Source organism: Mus pahari, chromosome 21, assembly GCF_900095145.1.
Source record: "Mus pahari chromosome 21, PAHARI_EIJ_v1.1, whole genome shotgun sequence".
NCBI lineage: Eukaryota > Metazoa > Chordata > Mammalia > Rodentia > Muridae > Mus > Mus pahari.
The window spans coordinates 45,658,788-45,676,836 of NC_034610.1; the positions used below are offsets into that span (position 1 = coordinate 45,658,788).

Here is an 18,049-nt window from a genome sequence, read left to right on the forward strand (position 1 = left end):
AGGAGGAGCTGAGAGTTCTACATCTTCATCCAAAGGCTGCTACTGGAAGACTGACTTCCAGGCAACTGGGGTGAGAGTCTTAAGCCCACACCCACAGTGACANACNTNNTCCAACCAGGTCACACCTATTCCAACCAGGCCACACCTCCAGATGGTGCCACTCCCTGGTCCAAGAATATACAAACCATTACAGCCTTGAACTCATTTGTAGCTGAGGCCTTGAACTCATTTGTAGCTGAGGGTCACCTTCAACTTCTGATTCACTTGCCGCCACCTGGCATTACAGATGTGTGCCACTATGCCTGGTGTCTTAGGGTTTTACTGCTGGGAACAGACACCATTTCACTTCCTGGTGCCCCTTTAATACTCGAACCATGTATTTTATATTTATCCTTTCTTAACTTGCTATGCTTGTTCAAAATGCTCTTCATGAGACTTAACCAGAGAATAAAGTCTCTGCTGGGCTTTTTTGAGACTTGCTTTGTCAATGCAATTAATATAAATCTCTTTACCTTAGCCTCAGGTAGAATCTTCAGACAAGGGTAAAAAGCAACAACATTCTTCACCAAAAATACCACAAAAATAGTCTCTGGGCCACATGCTGAAATTCTTCCCAGACACCTCTTTGGCCTGTTCTGCACAGTTCAAATTGCTCTCAGCAACAAAATCTTCCATATTCCTATTAGGATAGTCCATTAAGCCCCCACTTACAGCATTCTACTGCTTTCCAAATCCAAAGTCTCCAAATCCACATTCTTCTAAACCAAAACATGGTCAGGCCTATCACAGCAATACCCCACTCCTGGTACCAACTGTTGTCTTAGGGTTTTACTGCTGTGAACAGATACCATGACCAAGGCAAGTTTTATAAAGGACAACATTTTATTGGGGCTGGCTTATAGGTCAGAGATTCAGTTCAGTATCATCAAGGTGGGAACATGGCAGCATCCAGGCAGGCATGGTGCAGGAGGGGCTGAGAGTTCTACATCTTCATCTGAAGGTTGCTCGTAGAAGACTGGCTTCCAGGCAGCTACGGTGAGGATCTTAAGCCTATGCCCACACGACACACCTACTCCAACAAGGCCACACCTCCTAATAGTGCCACTCCCTGGGCCAAGCATATACAAACCATCACACCTGGTTTATATGGTAGTGTAGATCAAACACAAGGCTTCTTGCATGCTAGTTAAGTATTCTGTGCTACATCATGTCCCCATCTGTCTTGGTGGTACCCACCACTTTCCTATGATGGCCAAATCAGCTCGCTCTCATTTGAGGTCAATGTGGTTCTGAGGACCTCGACAACCCTCAGCCATTAAATAACTCCATGAGGCCATCATGATGGGAAGTAGACTTGGGGATGTTTTGGACAGGTGTTGAAGTAGGGCTAGAGGTCAAACCATGAAGATCTGAGCCAGTTCCTCTACAATAAGAAGAAAAGATGTGTTCCCTCCTATCTCCTTTTCTGCCTTCTAAAACCCAAGGCCTTCAAGGCCCCTCAGCTCAACCTGAGATCAATATCCTTGGAAAACAGTGGTATGGAAGGAGATTGCTTAGCTTTAAGGTCTGAAGTTAGGCCTAATATGGAGACACATAGCTATAACCCAGGCACTTAGGATACTCCATAGAAGAACAAACAAAACCATTCTACATGATTTTATACTGCACTTACCTGGGACCGGTCTTGACTACAAGAATTACCTTCCCTCTGCTTTTGTTATAACCATTTTGCAGGTCTTCAGGGTCACCTGGTATAGATTCTCTTGGAGGCTTACAAGTTCTCACACAATTCTTTTTTTTTAAAAAAAAAAAAAAGATGGATTCCCCATAGCACATGACTGTGATAAGAGAGGCAAATGACAGACTGCTCAGTCCCGGGCTGCACCTGTCATTTAGCTTCTTCCGGGCTATGATCACGTGGTTGGAAACAGCGTCCTTCCAAGGGGTTTGCTACCCTCCAGAGTGCCTCGGCTGGGCACTTCGGAAATCCTTCCTTCTGTCCCATCAGATTCTCTTATCTGTCAGACTGCCGTGTCTGCCTTGCTGCTGGGATGCCAAGAGCGCCATTGGCATGTTGCTCAGGGAAGGCAGAACGTAGTCCAAGATACGGGTCCCAGTCCGTGTGTTTCCCCAGGTGAGAAACAGCAGGGGCTGAGACAGGTGATGTGGTTCTCAATCTCCTGTGGTCCCCAGATGCTGTTGGGGACTACAGGAGTTGAGCTTAGTGGTCTGTGAGTATGTGCTTCCCCTGCACAACAGGCAGGAAGGGGATGGCTGGGCCCCAGGACCAGGCAGAATCCAGTTTGGTTCTGAGTGAGTGTGGAGAGTACAGAGGGGCTGGAAAAGAGGCTGGTCTTCTCCTCAGGGAGATTTAGGTGAGGCTCTTTATGACAAAGAGCGCCCCTCCCGCCCTCATCCTTGATGAAGGAAATGGTTTTTATTCGTCAAAACTGCTTAATTTATGACAGATGTGAATGTATAGGTTGTACTCAGGGTAAACCAGGGGTTAAACACCTTTTGCCGGAAGGGGTGCTGAGGAAGGGAAGCTCATTGACTAAACACCCAGGGCCTATCTAGACTGCTCATTAGTATGGAGGACTCCAGGTGTTTATGCTACATGACTGGTTGTAATAACGGTCCTCTCAGTGGGGCATCACAGTTCCATGTTCTAGGACAGGTAGAGGCCGGCCAGGAGCTGCCTCTAATGCCTGGCATTCTTAGCTATGACATTTCCCAGGTTTTGGGAACCTGCTTTAACCTTACCAGGTTCTCTGTCCGGTGGCACAGTCCATTGCCTTCACACTTACCTTCATGTTTCTTCACTCATATTTATTGAGCCATTACCGAGAAAGCACGTTGACGTGAAGAGGAAGTTGCAAAGCCTGGTCAGGGTTCAGTGCCCCACTTCACTCAGGAGCTTTGTGGCTTTGGTAAGTCATTAACCCCTCAGAGCCACAGTCTCTTCCTCTATGAATGGAAAAGAAAAAAAAAAAAAAAAAAGCAGTGGTTTCACCTGCCCAGGGTTGGCGAGGGTCAAATGAGAAGATGCAGATGCGTTTGCCAAGTCAGCCCACAGTAAAATCCCATCCCTGTTTGAGCAAATCAAATTTGTGGGCAGAAGACAAGTTAATTTGCAATTTTCTGCCATTCCCAATCTAAGCAAGCAGAGCCTGTCACTCTCAGATTAAAAAAACAAAACAAAACCAGTCCTCTGATCAATTTGATTGCAAGAAGAGTCTCCTTCTAGATGTCTAGTCTGGTACTACAATCAAATTTGAGAGCAATATTTCATTTAGGACTTCTGTCTGCCCATCTGCCCCTGGGCTAGGCCGTTGTGTTGGAAAAAGGAGAGATGTCGCTCGCTCTCAGGGCTGCCCTGCGGAAGTGAGAGTCTGCCTTGACCTCCTGCCACAAAGCCAGGCAGGCACGGGAGAGAGACCACGGAGGGTCTCTGGGTGTCCAGGGCCTTTGTTCATTTCGCTGTCTCACCGTTTTCTCCTTTGTCTTAGTGCCTTGGTTGGTGCTTAGTGAGATCTTTCCCGGTGGAATTAGAGGCCGCGCCATGGCCCTGACTTCTAGCATGAACTGGGGCGTCAACCTTCTCATCTCTTTGACATTTCTGACGGTGACCGGTAAGAACTCTTTCCCATCGATGTCCTCATACTCTTTGTAAAAGTGTTTATTGTGGAAAAATATCAAATATACCCCCGAAGTAGAGAGATTGGTAATGAACAAGCATGTAGGCTATGTACCCAACCTGAGCAGCCTTCAATGCTTTTCTAACCCCATGCCTCCCACTTATCAAATATATATATATATATATATATATATATCATGGAATTTCAGCATGGATATCTGCATGGATATCTGGAAACTTAGAGTACAATATAATTACCACTCTCGAAATATTAATAATTTCCCTAGAATCTGTTTCTATTTTACAGAATACCTTATAGTCATTTTTGATTGCTTGGGTTATCTGTGAATGTAATTTACAGCCGAATGGCAGGTCCCAGCATGTGTAGGCATTGTCTTCATTCTTCCCACTAGACTTCTGCCCTTACAGTTTTAGGGGAGAGAGTACCTGGCTTGATGCATAGATTTTTGCAGGGTCTGGGCCTTGATAGTTTCCATGTGTCCGGTCTGTTGCATTCCCTGTAAGTTCTTATGTCTCCACCGAAGCTTGGAAAGCCTTAGGGATTTTACCAATTAGCACATTCCTGGCAAGTGACCACAGGATGTCTTGTCACCCTCCCTGTCTGGCTGCCCAACCCCAACCCCAGGCCATGTTGAACTCCTTAGATTCTTGTCACCTGGCCCCTCTGTTGCCATTCTCTCAGCCTGTCTATGTTGTTTGTTGTTGTTTTGGTATTTTATTTTATTTTCCTGGGATGCTTCTCTAAAGAGAGCTTTCTTCTCACTGTTGTTTGGCTACTCTGAATGTGGATCTTATATAAGGCAAGATAAGTGCTTGAAACTTTGTGCACTAGTTCTCAAAATACCGAAGTAACAATGTGGTTCACCAGCGTTCTTCAAAACTTACCACTGCGATTTGCAAACACACACACACACACACACACACACACACACACACACACACACACACGGCAACAAATGGCCTGAATCTATGCAGGAAGGCTAGTTGATATCCTAGATGAGCTAAGGAGGAGACAGACCCTTGAATAGATTTTTTTAGCATGAATCCTGGGAAAACTGATTCTTTTGTTCCCCAGTGGTAGTTGTATTTCTGGGAATTGACTATGTAGTAGAGTCTGGCCTGAACTCATGGCAATCCTCTTGTGTCAGCATCTTCTCTCAGCTGGTATTATAGGCACAAGCTATCATACACAACCAGATCTAATTAGTTTTTAAGTTCAGGACTGGTCAAAAATATTCTACTTGAGATGTCTAAAGATCTCTATGTATTTTCAAAGATCAAGTTTTCAGTCATGAATGAGAGTGATTTAAGAGAGATGAGTCTTTTAACCTGGCATTAAGCCTTTGGATTCCGACGGTTAGTGAAGTGCAGAAGCACATTGTTCTTAGGAAACAAGCATTGTACGGTGGGTATTGAATTCAGTTCTGAGTACACTAGTCTGACTCACTACGTGCCAAGGCCAGGACCGAACAGAGTGACCCAAAAGACAGGTCTGCGTTCCAAGTAAAGTAGATGGTTGTGGCAATGAGACATTAAGTCTTGATTTGTCTGTTGCTGCAAGTGTTCAAACAGAATGAGGAACATGTTGAATGAGATAGCCTTTTGGGCTTTACTGATTCCAACTAATTCCACGAGTGTTTGATTAAGCAATCCACCCGGCATAACCTTGCACCGGTAGCAAGAAAGGCACAGGGTTGATTCCGACTCTCAGAGAGCCGGCCTGGCCCTCAGGATGGCTCAGCAGTGAGGAGCACTTGCTGTGCGATTAGGACGATCAAACTTTTCATTGCAGCATCTGCCTACCAAGCTGGGCACCTGGCACACACCTGTAGCCCCAACACTGAGCTGGGCAGAAACAGGAAGGATCACTAGGGCTTGCTAGTTTCTATCCTAGCTGAGAAAACATGGACCTCACGTGCGGGAGAGACCCTGCCTCAAGGAATATGCAAAGGGTGAAGATGAGACCTGGTGTTTTCAGACCTCCATATTGTGCATGCACACATGCACACGCATGCACATATACATGCACATACACACACTCACGCACATATACACACTCATGCACACACACACTCACACAGGTACACGTGCACACACATGCACACACATACACACATAAACACACATACCACACACAACACATACACACATAATACACATGCACTCACACACACATGCATATACATACACACACTACACACATGCATACATACACACGCACACACGCACATATGCGCACACACACACACACATCTTTAAAAAGAAAGAGATGTCTTCATCTTCTTCCTCTTCCTTCCCACTTCATCTCAAACTTACCCACATGTGGTTCCTGTGCTTGGATCCGTCTACACCGCAGTCAAAATGGCTTCCGTATGTAACACTAACACTCAGGTTGGTTTTCCTCCTGACCAACTGAGATTTGTCACTGTAGCTGTCAAGGGTCATTTGCAAATCTTGCCTGCAATTGGTCTGAGGATGTGTGTAACAGAGCCAGATACTTCTCCACTGTTCTTGCCACACTGAACTTTTTTGCTCTGGTCCCGGGACCAGCACCATGGACAAGCTTACACACGTCTGAGTGTCTAGCGTAACATTCCTTGAACTCGGCTAGTGGTTGGAAAGGGATTATATCTTTGTTCAGAAGTGGTCAAGAGAGCTGACAAGGGGAATCCATTACAGTCTCAAGGCTCTCAGTTCCTGCTGCCGATGTCTCACCCCGTGGGTTCCTTTCATCGACCCTGGTCTCACATTGAAATTGTGATGGTTGTAAGATGGCTCTTTGTACTTTACTTCAGAAGGTTGGGGGAGGGGTACTATAAAACAAAATGAACCTGGCCATCTTCTGAATTTGACACTCTCACGTCCATGGAGAGTTCTACCATGCACAAGGATGCGCACGGTTTCCCATAGGCTCTGAGAAGTGATGCTCACAAGTGGGGTCAATGTAGCACAGAATGCGTTTCTAATCACTCTCTTTTGTCCCTTATAGATCTTATTGGCTTGCCGTGGGTATGCTTCATATACACAATCATGAGTCTGGCATCTCTGGCTTTTGTTGTTCTGTTTATACCTGAGACTAAGGGATGCTCTTTGGAACAAATATCAGTGGAGCTGGCAAAGGCGTAAGTATTCGTATCCTTGGTCTTTGGTTGAAGTGCAGTTCTTACATACAATTAATTAAACAAACATCTGAAGTTACTTCAGGATATTTCCTTTGCTGTAAGACTGTCTACCTAATCCTGCTTCCCCAACCTTGTCCTTGATGTGTGTGAACTTTTGTTCACAAGACTTTTAAATCTCTATTCGGCGATGAGTAAGAATCCCAAGCTGGAGCCAGGCATGGTGGCGCACGCCTTCGATCCCAGCACTCGGGAGGCAGAGGCAGGNGGGTTTCTGAGTTCGAGGCCAGCCTGGTCTACAGAGTGAGTTCCAGGACAGCCAGGGCTACACAGAGAAACCCTGTCTTGAAAAAAAAAAAAAAAAAAAAAAAAAAAAAAAAAGAAAGAAAGAAAGAATCCCAAGCTGGGCGTGGTACTTAAAGAGACCTCGCCTCAACCTTCCTCTCTCCCCCAAGAAAGAAGTCTTCAATTCTAGCTCCTCACTCAGGAGGCCAGCTGTGTTTGAGGTCCTAGGGAGATGTCTGACCTGGGCTAGGACCGTGGATAGCTTCAGCGCTTCATCTATAACAGGCTCAAGGGTCTTTTGTGCCCAAACTCTTATGGCTACGATTAGCAGAAGAATTCTTGGTGATAAATGTCTATAATTCCTTATGATGTGGTACACTCAAGTTAATTTTAGTGAAGGTAGGAAGTGTCTCACACGGCTAGGCATTTAGAATTAACTTCCAGGCACTTAAGTGAGTTACACATGGAGAGATGAGATAACTAATATAACTGGCAAGTGGGGCCATGAACAACTTTCAGAGCAGGGCAGTTCTGGCCCAAGGGCAGTGGCGGCCACAGTCTAGGAGTGGCAGGGAACGTGTTCTCCTTAGGATTCAATTAGAAGTGGGGTCAGGGTTAGTCCTCAGCTTTACCACAAAGGAGGAAACTGGACAATAGTTTTTAATAGGTTGTAACTTCTCTTTTAAAAATAATGCTCAGGCTCTGAGGAGACATAGACGGCAGCAGGAACTATGACGGTGACCCCCTAGGCTTCATCTGAGGCAAGCTCCAGGGTGACAGATGAGGTGATAGCGGGACTGTGTGTGCAGACACAAAGGCCGGCCAGTTCGTCCTGTGTTAGCCTGGGCCGGGGCGAGGAGACTCCTGGAAAACTTTTCACTTTGTGTTGCAAAGTGAACCCCTTGGTATGGTTTACGGTCTTTAACACAGTTGACTTCACTAAGCAAAGAGCGCCTCTCAATTCAAATCTTAAGTCGACTCTCAAGTCTGGGGCTATGCTTTGCTGCAGATGAGGCCACTCTAAGAAAATAAGACGGAAATGATTAATTTATAATGAAACAAACGCAGGCTGATTGAAGAGCTAACTGCACGTGGACACTGGGTATGAGTAAGCTTCCTCCTAGCTGCCTGACAGCATTTAGCACAGGTTTGCCTTTTGTTTGTTTGAAAGAGGGTCTCAAAACAGGCTGGCCTTGAACTCTTACCCCCCCCCCCCAGTCTCCACCTCTCAACACAGGGCAGGTTTGTTTTTACTGAGGGTTCTGAGATGACTCTGTCTACAGTCTAACACAGTTCACACAGTGGGAGGAGGGAGCAGCAAGAACTAAAATAAATGAGCCACATACTGGCCACCCTCATCACGGCCTGGCCTACACGTCACTTATGATTTAACTCTTCACCCTAAGGCAACAGACGAGAAAGAAGCAAAGCCTGGCGAGGCGGTGCACACCTTTAATTCCAGCGTTTGGTTTACATAGCAAATTCCAGGCTGGTTGGCTCTATATAGTGGCCTCCCCCTCCACCCCCCCAATAAAATATGAAAATTAAGGCAGTATCAAGACACTATTCCTACTTTAGGTGGTAAACAAGAAATTAGATCAATGTAGGATACCATGTTGCTTAGCAAAAAGATAAATTCCTGGTTTCGTTAGAAAGTTTCATTGTATAAGTTTCTCCCCCACCCCCAAAGGAGAGAATCCCAGAACCGAATCTTCAAAGTCATTTGGGTAAAGAAGTCCTTGGGGGCTGGGATAGGGTTCTGCACAGGGATGTTGCACTCAGAGCTATGCTATGAAGGTAACATGCCTTTGAGACTGGGAAATGAGCCCAGAACAAAGAGGGGTCAGGCAGAGTCCCTGACTATCTTAGTAAAGAATTTGTACTTTAAAGACTGCAGTGGTTATTTGTTGTTGTTGTTTGCAGTGTGTAGTATGTGTGGAATATGCACACGTGTTGCATATGGATACTTGTGCCAAGAGTAAACAACATATGGAGGTCAAAGCTGGACTTTGACACCTTCCTCTATTGATCCCCACTGTATTCCTTTGAGCTAGGGTCTCTCAATGAACTCGATGTTCACTGCTGTGGCTAAGCTGGACGGCCTGGATCCTCTCGGCTCCACCCCTCAGTGCTAGGGCTGCCTGCCGGCATGCTTAGCCATGCCCAACTTCTACATGTGTGCTGAAGATTTCAGCTCAAGCCCCCACCTTTATACAGAAAATGTTCTTATCCACTGAGCCACCCCTCTAGAAGTATTTAAAATAAAAGGAGATGAAGTGACCAGAGTTTACAAGGAATGCTCTGGAAAAATAGGAAGGATGGACAGAGAAATGGCTGAATGGAAGGAGCTATTTGAGATGGCGGATGGGAAGGCGTGAAGCTGGTCAGGGCTCATGTTCTCTTTTCCTGGGCAAGAGAGCCCAGGAAACGGGGACCTCGGACAGGAAGGATGGATGAGGGAAAGGAGGTAATTAGAACTGCTCTCAGGCAAGAATCAATCCAGTATGTCAGTGACCCTGAGGGCAGCAAGATGTCGGGGGCGAGGGGCAGGTTTGGCTGAGGGTCTGGTGTGGAGGTTGGGGTTAGCACTGAGCTCCATCTGTACAGATCCTCTCTGAGGTGCTCAAGACGTACAGGGGACGGAATGTGAGCAGGCCCAGGAATCTGGGACTTAGGAGAAGCCTCTCTCAAGTTACAGATCTGGTCGTCCACACAGTGCTGTAGGCACTTAGTATGTGGGCAGCGGTAGGGCGAGAGACACTGGCAGGGCCCGGGCTTCTGGCAGCCATCTAAGAACAATATTAGAAACCATCAGTGCAGAAGAAGCTGGCTTGAGGAGGCAAGAGATCTGAGGCTTGCCTTTTGTTGCGTGCAAGGTAAATCCAGTTTGTGTGTCTACACTTTGAATTACCCAACTCCTAACCCAAGGCATAAAATGTGTTTTACAAGTTTGTTAAAAAAAAAAAAAAAAAAAAAGTCTTGTGAACAATAGTAAGTCTGTTAGAATTGAATTGCCGAGAAAACCGTTACTTTCCTTTAACAGGCAAAACTAAGGACTTATCCATTACACTGTATTTCCTTCCAAAAGTCTTAACTTTTAAAACTTTTCTCATTAAGAGAAAAGCTTTCAGGTAGGGTTGTCAAGTAGGGCAAACCGTAAATCTTAACGACTTGAAGACGGAATTAAGAAATACCTAATCTTTCTGTTTAGTGGTCTTTAAGAATGCTCCTTGAGAGCATAGGATTTGGGTATCTAAAACTCAGCAGAACTTATTCAGCATTCTGGGAGGGAGGGGGAGAACAGTAAGAGAGTATACTCCGGACTTACTGTCTGTGAGAACCACATTTGGTTCTTTTGAGTCATGCAGTTACTCAAAACCTCAGCCAGGCACCGTCTGAGGCAGTCACGTGTTGAAAACTAGGAGCGGGCTGAAGCAAAGTTACTGTGACCCCTCAACAGTATGGTGACAGATAACAGGCAAGGGTATGAGGGTGGGCAGCAGAGAATTTGGAAGAAGGTGGCTTGACAGGTCTGTGGCTCAAACACAGATAGCAAAGGCAGTACCTGTCGGGTGCATGCTACAGGGGGATCCCCCAGAAGGAACTCTGCAAGGAAAAGAATTCCTTCAGCTCCTCATCACACAGTCCTAAAGAGCCAAAAGCTTTTCTCTGCTTGGTGCAGTCGGTTGAGAAATGCTTTTAAAATGAAAATGTGTAAGCCGCTTGAGTTATGTAAACCGACAAGAAAGGTTTGAAGCATACGTTAAGCAAGGTTCCCTGGAGAGGCAGAAATCTGCAGTATGAGTAGATTATCACATTAACTAAGGAAATGTAGGGCAGTGGGAAGCCCGTGGAACTTGCTAGTCCATGGAGACTGAAGCCAAGTTGATGGAGGAGGGCTATTGCTGAGCTGAAGGGGTCTTCTAGAATCTAGAAGTTAGTAAAACAAGCCAATCAACTTTGGTTACCATGGAAATCAGTTCTGATGTGCAAATCCCAATAGTTTTCCTAAGGAGTGAGAAGTTAACTATAACATCACATTCATTTTAAATTTGATACTACTGCACATTGCTTAATATTTCCCCCTCTATTTAGAGTTGGTCCCCATCCCAGCCTGTTTTTACAAAGCTGAGAAAACAAGCGTTCTTCCAAGGATGCTAAATTCCTTATAAAATAAATAGTGGCTCAGCTGAGAGTCGGGAAACATAGCCGCCCGCTATCATGTAATTTGAAAGGGTTTTGTTTTTAATATCAGCCTTGACAACTACAAACCCCCAGTGGGATGCTTGCTATATTCAGTTTCTTCAACTGTGATTTTCCTTCCTTTCTTCCCCCAGCGTAGGTGAAAACAAACCAGCTAATGTTTTATAGTTTAGTTCTGTAGACTTTTTTACTGTCAGCAGTCAATGTGATTTGTCCATTCCTGTGGGCAAATGAACTGCTTCTAAATACTTACTGAGAACATGGGAGATTGCTCTGCCAGTTACATGTGTGCCACGCAAACATGTTTGTTGTCCCCAGCATATGTGAAAAGTGGGGTGGTAGCAATGAATGCTTGCAATCCCAGCATTGGGAAAGAGGAGACAGGACAGGATTCCTGCAGCTTGCTGGTCAGCAATCCACTCAGATCTGTGAGTTCCAGGTTCAGTGAGAGGCCCTGGGTGTACATGTGAGAGATCCAGTGTCTCCACAGAGCACACATGCAAAGGCACACAGTAAAGAAATGAACAAATATATATTTATTAAGCAACTATTATGCATCAGACACTGGTGAAGGTTCTGTAACCAAAGTATCAATGAGAAAAAAAAAAAACCAATACTCCCAGGATAAGAAAAATGTGCTGACTAGTGTTTGGGGTGGGGGAGGGGCCTCAGAAGGCTGTGCTAAGATAACCTCTAAGATGCGGCTCAGGAAGGTACAAAGAATGCAGGCAGCGAGCTGCTAGTCCAGAGGCTAACTCAGAAACAGGTTTAACCTGTTTCTGGAAGGGCAAGAACTCTTAAGAGGTCACAGTCCCTGGGATTGATAAGGCAGGCTGAGGGAGGAGTTGCTCTACCTGCAGTTGGAGAGTGGACAATGACATGCCATGACTGGCATTCCAGGCCAGGTAGGTCATGAGCAGCCCGAGGCAGAGGGACGGTCACAAGCCCAGGGCTGGCCTCAGGTGGCCCTTCATGCCGCAGGGCAGCACAGATCTTCTGTCTTAGCCACTGTCTGGCGTTGTGCACATACTGCCAGCCTCCCTCCAGGTTGGAGTGCCAATTCTGTATTCCTATGACATCATCCCCCTCATCCCCCTCCCTTCTCCCTTTTCCAAGATCTTCACTCACCCCCTTTTTTATCTTTGTACTTGTTATCAGCATGAATAAAGACTTGCAGAGATTTTCCCCCCCACCCCCCATCTCCCTGCTGCCTTTTATTTTTTATTATTATTATTTTAAAGATACGGCTCCATGAATCCCTGGCTTGTCTTTAACTCATTACCTGGCTGAGAATAACCTTGAACATCATATCCTCTTGCCTGTACCTCCCAAGTGCAGCGATTACAGGCATGTACCACCATATCCGGTTTATATGATGCTGAGGATTGAAGCCAGGGCTTCTTGTACGCTAGGCAAATAATCTGCCAACCAAGCTACATACTGCTTCTCCCTATCTTCTAAAAAGGGTATTTTAGTGCCATTTTTTTCTTCTAAATTTGCCACTTCTTTCTGTACAGCAAAGCTCTTTATCCATTCTGCTCATTTCCCTTCTCATCAGCCTGCTCCACTGAGACCTCTATGCACTTCCCTGGAAGCAGTCCTAACGCACGCAGGGGGCAGGCCAGTCCTCCCCTCATGCTTCAGTGGCGGGCGTGTGTGACCCTTTCTGAATAGCTTTACCGCACGCATATGAGGACCTACCTTCTTGCTGTGCTGCCACCTCTCCTCACACACCTGTCCTCTCTGGCTCCACGCCATCTCTGTGGTGAGCGTGGACTTCCTCCCACGTCTCTTCTCTCACACTCACTGCCTCATCTGGGCCAATGTCATGCCCTTTGAACCATGTGTACCAGGAGCTGAAATTAATCCATCTCCATCTCTCCTAACCTCCAGGTGTGCTTTGCTTATAATCTTCCTTCATGTGAAGAGAGAAGCTAAGCATGCTAGTAAGTTCACCCACTGGCTCCAGACCTACTTTTCTCATTTGATGTCAGTGTCTTCCTTTTCTTTGCTGCAGTCTTTCATCTCTTCCCCACGCCATACCTCCAGAGCAGACACCTTTCAAAAGGTGACTCCATCATCCCTCTGTTCCAGTCCCCTGGGGTATGTCACAGGGAGGAAAAGCAATGCATTCATGCTTCCTACTGCTCCCCTCCGGCCAGCAGCTGTTCCTCACGTCCTTCCCCGAGGCAGCTATCTGCCCTAATGCCACCTCCCTTTTTCCTGCCAACCTACGCAACATCACTGATTCTCGGTTACTGTACTTTATTTCTTAACAGCCGAAACATTGACTTGGCTTATTAGCTATCTCTCATTAGATTTAGTTCCTGGGGAGCAAGAATCTATAAAATAATGTGTTTTGTCTGTGTGGCTATATATGTACCACATATATGCTTAGTGTCAGCAGAGGCTGGAGTTAAGGACACTTATGAACCGCCACGTACATACTGGGGACCGTGCAGAGGCTTTCTGCTAGAGCAACAGATGTCAATGAGCGAACCCCATCCGACAGGAGTTTCTAGTTTGCTGCTGTTTCTCATCCGGGAGGACAATCTCCTGGCTTGTAAAGCCCGCATTAACAAATGAACAGGAGAACTGGATATGGGAGTGAGGCATGGTCACGGTAACTTCTAAGCTTTTGAGGCACTGAGATACTGCAGCCTGAAGGGGCCTAGGCTTCAAGGTACAGGGGTAGCTAGAATAATCTTAGATCTTTATAGAGTTGCATGTTGGAGGCCACTGACCTCATGAAGCCAGATGAGAGCATTCATCCAAGCAGAGGAGAATGAGGCCCAAGACTGGACCAAGCCCTCCATGAGGCCAATATTCAGAGATCAGAAGAAAGAGATCACCAAGGTCTGAGAGGCCAATGATGAGGAAACCCGAGGGAACAAGTATTTCCAAAGCCTAGAGGTGTTCCAAGGCAGTGTAGACTCAAAGGTCAGAGGACTCCAGGAGGCTCAGGGGAAGGGGCTGCTGCTGCTGGCTCAGTGGGGAGGACATCTGGTTTTGCCATGGAGACAGGGTGACCTTTCACTTATTGTCGCTGGTCCCTTCTCTAGCTCATGTTCTTAAGTACCATACTCAACAGACCAAGTCTCCAGTCCTTCCCGACTCTGAAGGCTGGTGCTTGCCACCCACATCTCCGCTTCCTGTCTTGCTTGGCTCAGATTCCTTCCTCCTTGCCCCGTCCTCCTGTCATTCAGGAAAACCTAACTCTCATGGACACCTCTCAGTTTATCTTAGCCCTAATCTGAAAAGCAAACGCTGTATGACCAGTCCCCGGCAAGGGCTGTCGGATGCCCTGCCACCGGGGGCAGTTCCGAGGAAGGAGACCTAACTGCTCTCTGAGATGATGCTGTCAACACCACCTCCCACTTTCTGTCGTGGCTCTCTTGGTCAATGCCCTTTGTGATGGTCATGCTTTCTGTCCCTCCACCCCCGCCTCGTCCATCGTTATAGGCCACAGGCCCTCCAAGAACTGTGCCACTGTATTCTGGGATTCTATACAAGGAATCCCAACTTGACCTCCAGGAATTATGGGTTGCTGAACAATATATGACCCTTATGGAAACCCTCGCTCTGTCCCTCGTTCTATTTTCTCATCAGCAGCTTTACACCCCCAAATCACATGCTCTGAAAGTACAAACCCTTGGAAGCCAGTCTTACCCAACTCCACCCACTCTGCCTACTGTGACCCATTTCATTCCTGTGGAAGAGAGAAAGGTTCAAAGGTACTCCCTTCCTGATAAATGAAAGGGTTCAACATAGTTTATGCAGATGGAAATAATTTATGCTGTAGAAAAGGGGAACAGAAGGAGGAATATCGGCATAATAGGGAGCTAGAAAATGCAAGAAATGAGTCAGGATTAGGGGTGAAGACTCCTTTTTGGAGTCTTGGGCCTGTACAGAGGAGTGCTGTGGCCATGTTCTGAGGACGGCTGCCCCAGTTGACTCTCTGCATGAGTCGGAGCAAAGGCCAAAGGTATATACGTATCACAGTTCTCAAGCACATTAAGGCTTCACAGTAAGAATGGTTTTTCCATGAACTAAACCATGACAACCCAAGGGCGATTTTAAAAATAATACGCTGCAGATTTCTCTCAAGTACTATATAAACGAAGAATGACATTTTCATTAGCGCCTCTCTCTCTCTCTTTCAGGAACTATGTGAAAAACAACATTTGTCTTTTGAGTCACCACCAGGAAGAATTAGTGCCAACACAGCTTCAAAAACGAAAGCCCCAAGAGCAGCTCTCCGAGTGTAACCACCTGTGTGGAAGGGGACAGTCACAGCGGCCCTCGCCAGACACCTAAGGGCCTCCAATCCCTACATGTGGCACAGTGGCAGGACTTACAAGGGTCTCTGCCATGTTCTCTCCTCACTGTCATGGAGAAGTTTTACAGGGACACCCTGAAATTAGAAAGACCACCATTAATTCCTCTTCCCCCAAACAGACTTTTGCCAAAAGGTACAAGAGGCACACCAATGCCCTGATGTATCAGGTCAAGCAAAGCCATACTGTCAGGTTCAATGCCTTCAACTTTTTCTCTAGTTCAGCTTTTGAAAAGACTATATTCTAGTGATGAGGCCTGGCTCTGCCTCAAGCTGTGTATGTAGGATACCACTCACGGCTTGGTACTCAAGACAGTCGTGTTCTGGGCAGGCACTTACCACATGTGCCTCTGAAGACACCGTGTGGATGATTTCATTGCATCTACGTTGTAGATTAGGATGATGTCCTGAATAAGACATTCAAGTCCACCAGTACAAAGATTATGCAGCTTATACATCACACATAATGAGATACTAGTCAATCAGAATACTCTTTTGTAAGTTTTATGTCAATTTTTAAAACTCTAAGATTTTTCCATCTTTTTAAAAAAATGATTAGAAAGATCAAACTGAAAATTCCTGGGACCATATTTATTTAGAAATAGCTGTTAGTAAATATTAGACAAGGAGTCTGGACATAATATTTATCCAGCTCTCTAAGCAGTTAGTTTTAAATTATACAGTCAAATCTCCAAGAGTTGTCTCCTGGGAAGGCTTTCGCGGTAACCTGTCGCAGCCCACAGCTTCCGGCTGTTCTTCCCTTCCCTCAGGAATCACTTTACCTCAGGCCCCAGCAGGCGGCTCTCACTGCTCGCCTTCCGATGGATTCAGACAGAGGAATGACATTTGACATCAGGGCAGGTACCTTCCTTCCTGTGATGAGCAGTGATGGCGAGCCACACCAGCAAGGTGGCTTTTACCCGCGTGATGCGCTTCTCTGGCCTCTATTTTTTTTTCCCATTTGAATTTTAAGATTTGACAAAGCATTTCACTAAGAGAATTTGCATATGATAGAAAAATAAATCTGTGATGGAAAAAAAAAAAAAGAGACCAGACCCCTTAATTTGGGTTTTTCTTCCTTTTCACCACCAAATGGTCCCAGTCTGACCTGACGAGGTGTGTGCCCACCACATGCCCTGGGAGCAAAGACAGAGACAATGAGTACAAGCAGAGGCAAAAGCGCAGAGCCTGGGCCTTGGGCGCACAACAGGAGGCCTGGTTCTCAAATGCAGCCTCAATTAACCAAGAGGATGCATGCGAGGAAGGGCCATTTAAACCCTAATTACATCCCAGTCTATCTCCCAACCAGGAAGAACGTGCACTGGCTTCTTGGTTGAGGGAAGAGGGGTGAGCTGTGTTTCGCGGGGCTCCATTTCAAACTTACCACGCGTCTCTGCAGTTTCGGGCCACACTTTAAAAAATACTCAAGGCAGGTTATCAATGCAAGCTTTGGTTCTTTTTTCCCCCCTTCCAAGTTCTCAGATTAAGATATTTTAAAAACTGTTAAATGATTCAGTTTTGCACATACATGGACACACACACACTTGGCTATTTTGTTTGTGCATTCTTTGTGAACGGGCAAAAAGTAATAAGGAAATGTAGCTTATTACTAATGACTTCAATGAAGCACTGGAAGCTTCTACTGCTCTCTCATCACCAAGACACCTGTGGTTTCACCATAACCTTTGACCCAGTATTAGCCCCACGCCACTCCCAGCACATGAAGCCTGTGGTTTTCAAAAATAAAAAGGGGGAATACTTAAAACTTGGATGTATATATTCACAGTTTTTATTTATATAAAAAATGTTACAGTACTTGTAGAAAACCAGACGACGCAAGACCCACTCACTCCTTCCCAGCACTGTCAAGTGGACCGCGCAGGAAGCTGCCCGACGGTGGCCTCACAGGCGGCCATGCTCACTCCTCGCTCCTCAGACACTTCCTTCCCCAGAGCTCCAACTCTGCCTGGCTTTCAGGTCACTGAACACTGAAAATGTTACAGCGATTGGATCTGCACTTTCCCTACCCGAGTTTCTGCCTCACATACATGTTTCTGAACACTGCAAACCAGGAGAGTTCACCGTTAAAACAAATGGTAAACCCTCACGGTTTTAACGCCGTCTACCTCTGTTTTTTTGTTTGTTTGTTTTTGTTTTTAATAATCGTAAAACAAAGCAACAAAACAAAACCAAAACCAAAAAATAAAACCCAAATATAAAAACAATTTAAAAAAACAATTGAAGGCTTTAAAAAGTCACAATGACTTATGGGAAAAGCGAGTGCAAAGCTCCCCCTTGCTCCCACGCCCTGAAGGAACTGAGGGGCAGGGGTGAGAAGGCTTTAACAGAACTGAACACAGACCCCTCTGCACTGCTCAGCCAGTGCTTATGGGAGCCTTGGAAGGTCTGTACTACAGGGCACATGTCGCAAGCCTTTGCAAACGTTTC

General features: G+C 46.0%; 1 protein-coding gene across 1 annotated transcript in view; it reads left to right on the top strand.

Moving 5' to 3' along the window:
- Slc2a12 (solute carrier family 2 member 12) overlaps positions 1-17,751 on the top strand; it is a 54,789-nt gene extending 37,038 nt beyond the window's left edge. Inside the window, exons 3-5 of the mRNA XM_021221573.2 lie at positions 3,510-3,632; positions 6,648-6,780; positions 15,429-17,751. Coding sequence (XP_021077232.1) covers positions 3,510-3,632; positions 6,648-6,780; positions 15,429-15,582 — 410 coding nt within the window. The 3' untranslated portion in view covers positions 15,583-17,751. The remainder of the gene's footprint in view (positions 1-3,509; positions 3,633-6,647; positions 6,781-15,428) is intronic.
- The last annotated feature ends 298 nt before the right edge of the window (positions 17,752-18,049 follow it).